Source organism: Chiloscyllium plagiosum, chromosome 12 (assembly GCF_004010195.1).
Source record: "Chiloscyllium plagiosum isolate BGI_BamShark_2017 chromosome 12, ASM401019v2, whole genome shotgun sequence".
Taxonomy (NCBI): domain Eukaryota; kingdom Metazoa; phylum Chordata; class Chondrichthyes; order Orectolobiformes; family Hemiscylliidae; genus Chiloscyllium; species Chiloscyllium plagiosum.
Genome location: NC_057721.1, coordinates 14,517,165 through 14,520,378, shown reverse-complemented (window position 1 = coordinate 14,520,378; position 3,214 = coordinate 14,517,165). Strand labels below are relative to the sequence as shown.

General features: G+C 38.3%; 1 protein-coding gene across 44 annotated transcripts in view; it reads left to right on the top strand.

Moving 5' to 3' along the window:
- Positions 1-3,214, top strand: part of LOC122554996 (adhesion G-protein coupled receptor G2-like) — a 226,179-nt gene that overhangs the window by 178,818 nt on the left and 44,147 nt on the right. For 43 of the 44 annotated variants that reach the window (XM_043700548.1, XM_043700549.1, XM_043700544.1 and 40 more), the window contains one exon: positions 1,319-1,357. The exons of the other annotated variant lie outside the window; for it this stretch is intronic. In XM_043700548.1, the coding sequence (XP_043556483.1) occupies positions 1,319-1,357 (39 nt within the window). The remainder of the gene's footprint in view (positions 1-1,318; positions 1,358-3,214) is intronic. 44 annotated transcript variants of the gene reach the window in all.

Genomic DNA, 3,214 nt, shown 5'->3' with positions numbered 1-3,214 from the left:
TCATTATGCCTGTGTTCGCTCCTGACATTCAATCTGTCTCATTGACCAACTCTATCCCTATACAGCTGCAAATTTCTCCTTTTATAAGTATGTCATTAAAGTAGAATCAGTTTCCACCATTATTTTCAACCATTAAAATCCACATAGTTTTATAATCCACATAAAATCCACTGAGTAATTTCTTCTCAATTTCACTGGTATGTATGCAATTACCTTGAATCTATACACCCTAGCTGCCCAGAATCATGTCAGTGATTAATTCACTTTTGTGGCAAGACTGTAACATGTAAGTTCCCATTGAAGCCACACCATCCAGACTCTGATCCGTTTTGGCATTCCTTCACAGTCAGTCAGTCAAAATCCTGAAACCGCATTTCCACAACTCTCTGGTCGTGCTTCCCTCACATGGACTACTGCAGTTCAGGATGATAGCCATCTCCGCTTCCTCAAGGACACTCAGGGATTGGCAATAAATACTGACATAGCCACTCCTGCTCATTTCTTGTCAATGTGTATGAAAACAAATCAAATCAATCTGCTAGTAGTCTCTTTGCAGGGAACTCCTTTAGCAATGTTACCAATTGATCTCCAATTCATCCTCAAACTACTTCATAATTCTGAATTTGATGATGACAGCTATATACTAAAGAGCAAACCTTGGTATATACTTCGTGGTTATAAGAATCCTTACCGCTCACTGTCTCACCATGCAATTTTTGACAAATCCTTCCCTTTTCTCTATTTCCATTTTCTCATATCCTTAAAGTTTGAAAGTGGTTAATCGTGAGAGTGACAATCCAATCATATTGTCTTGACACCCCTCAACCCCAATACCCTTAGTTGCTGCTCGGGCATCAGGAAATGATTGATATTCTTAATAGCACAGAAGCAACATGGTTGTGACTGACACAGGGGAGAGGGGTGAGTTTATAGTCTGTTCACATGTGGTAGTTACTTGGAGAATAGACATTTCTCTGAACTTTGCCAGTCACTCAACTTTAAGTGGTAAATTTAGGGACTTAGAATTAATAATAATATTACTAGTTTATTTCTATTTTGGCAGGTTACCCTTCAAAATAGATAATTAGTAATAGAAATACAAATTTAACTTGGAATAAAAATTAGCACGAACTTGTTTGAAGAAGCAGGGTGGAATACTTAACATTACAATTGTGAATAATTGCAAATGTGCTGCATTATTATAGCGATTTATTTTTATGAAAGTAATTTACCTGTGGACCATGTGCAAAGTGATGGCACAGAAAGGGTGAGACTATTGATTGATTATTTAATCTAAAATTGTGCCCTTCCGTTTCAGTGAACGGTACAGTGACATCACCTCCACAGAACACAACAGGTACTGGAAATGTGCTCTTCCAAATTATTAGGATTATCAAACACCAGATGCTGATATTGGGAAGTTAACAACCACCAGAAATTGTTGATGTGATTGGGACAGGAATCATTGAGGAGAGAATGAGACTTTCATTGTGATTGTCAGCTGTTTGAAAGCCATGTAGGAAAGAAGAAGAAATAAACTGTTCTTTTTTATTTCTTTATACTGACGCGTTAATTAAAAATATACTATTGTTAGAGAAAAATCCACGTGTAAATGACTCTGGCAGCAGGGGGTATATGCAGGGTTATATATTATAATAGCAATAGCTTAGAATTCCCAACTAATCAAATTTAAGGTGTTGCTTGTTCAGTTCTGTTTCTGGAAATTTACATGTGTAATTTAAATTTTATATACAAGGTGTTTCTTGTTATATGTGGAGGGAGTTTAGTGTATCACAAGACCTGAGCTTATTGTTGTACCAAACTGGCTCAATATTAACTGCTTACGGAGATTCCATACGTTGAGTTTCTTTCAGTGCAATGCATAATAACAAATCTCAGACTATCTATCTATCTCCCTGCCTGTCTGTCTCCTTGGAGTGCTTTCTAGTTCCTATCACATTCCCAATTATCAAAGGTGCGGGAAATGTAATTTCTGAGATTCTAAGACAGTGGAAAGAAATAACAGGTCATACTGAGCAGTCTCCTGGCAGGTTGTCTTATCAGCATCCATTGCAACTTGCAGAATGGCTAGCCTGTCTTTGCATCGATTAACTAGCCTCTCTTTATGTGGAATTGGTGCCTCCATGGTCAATGGCTACACTCTTTTGGGATTCTACGTTCATGCAACTCAGCATCAGCAAGCAGAGCTTCAGCATGTCATTGTGCTTATTGTTGACCCAACTTCACCACCAGTAAATGGCTTTAACCACCTACTTTGGAGCTGAGGGACACCGAAGACTTGCAGCTTCTGCTAAGGTCTTCAAGTATCTATTCAGGATGGTTTATACTCTCATGCAGCAAAGCACTATATCGAGCTTCACAATGGAGAATGCAGGGTTGCAGGTGGCCAGTTTCTTTGGGTTGACTTGTGTTTTAGTGCATGAGAGAGACAGGCAATTTGTAATGTAAGAGTAAATGTATCAGATAGAGGGGGGAGGGTTGGACAAGTCGAACAGTGGCCTCATGGTACATCAATATCAGAACTGCAGCAAATGCCAGCAGCTTCAGTAGCAAACCAACTGCAGAGCCTTCTTTTTGTGAAAGTCATTTAGATATGCTTGAATTGTCACGCAAATTAAAAAGTAATGTCACAATCAGGGTTAGCATGTTGATCATGTGATCTGAAATCATATACTTTGTTTACAGTGAACAGCACAATTATTACGATGACACTGCCTCTACAGAACACAACAGGTACTGAAAATGCGTCCTTTTGGAAATATTTACAATAAAATGGGCACATACGAATAAGATTGATCTGAGAATCATAGAGGATAGAAACGGGCTATTGGGCTCTTGTAATGCAGTGGTAATGTCCCTACCTCTGAACCAAGACCCAGGTTCAAGTCCCACCTGCTGCAGAGATATATCTCAACCTCTGTTTGAATAGTTTGATCAGAAAATATCTGGGATCAGGCTAATTCCCTCATTATGCCTGTGTTCGCTCCTGACATTCAATATGTCTCATTGACCAGCTTTATCCATATACAGCTGCAAATTTCTCCTTTTATAAGTATGTCATTAAAGTAGAATCAGTTTCCACCATTATTTTCAACCATTAAAATCCACATTGTATTATAATCCACATAAAATCCACTGAGTAATTTCTTCTCAATGTCACTGGTATGTATGCAATTACCTTGAATCCATACAC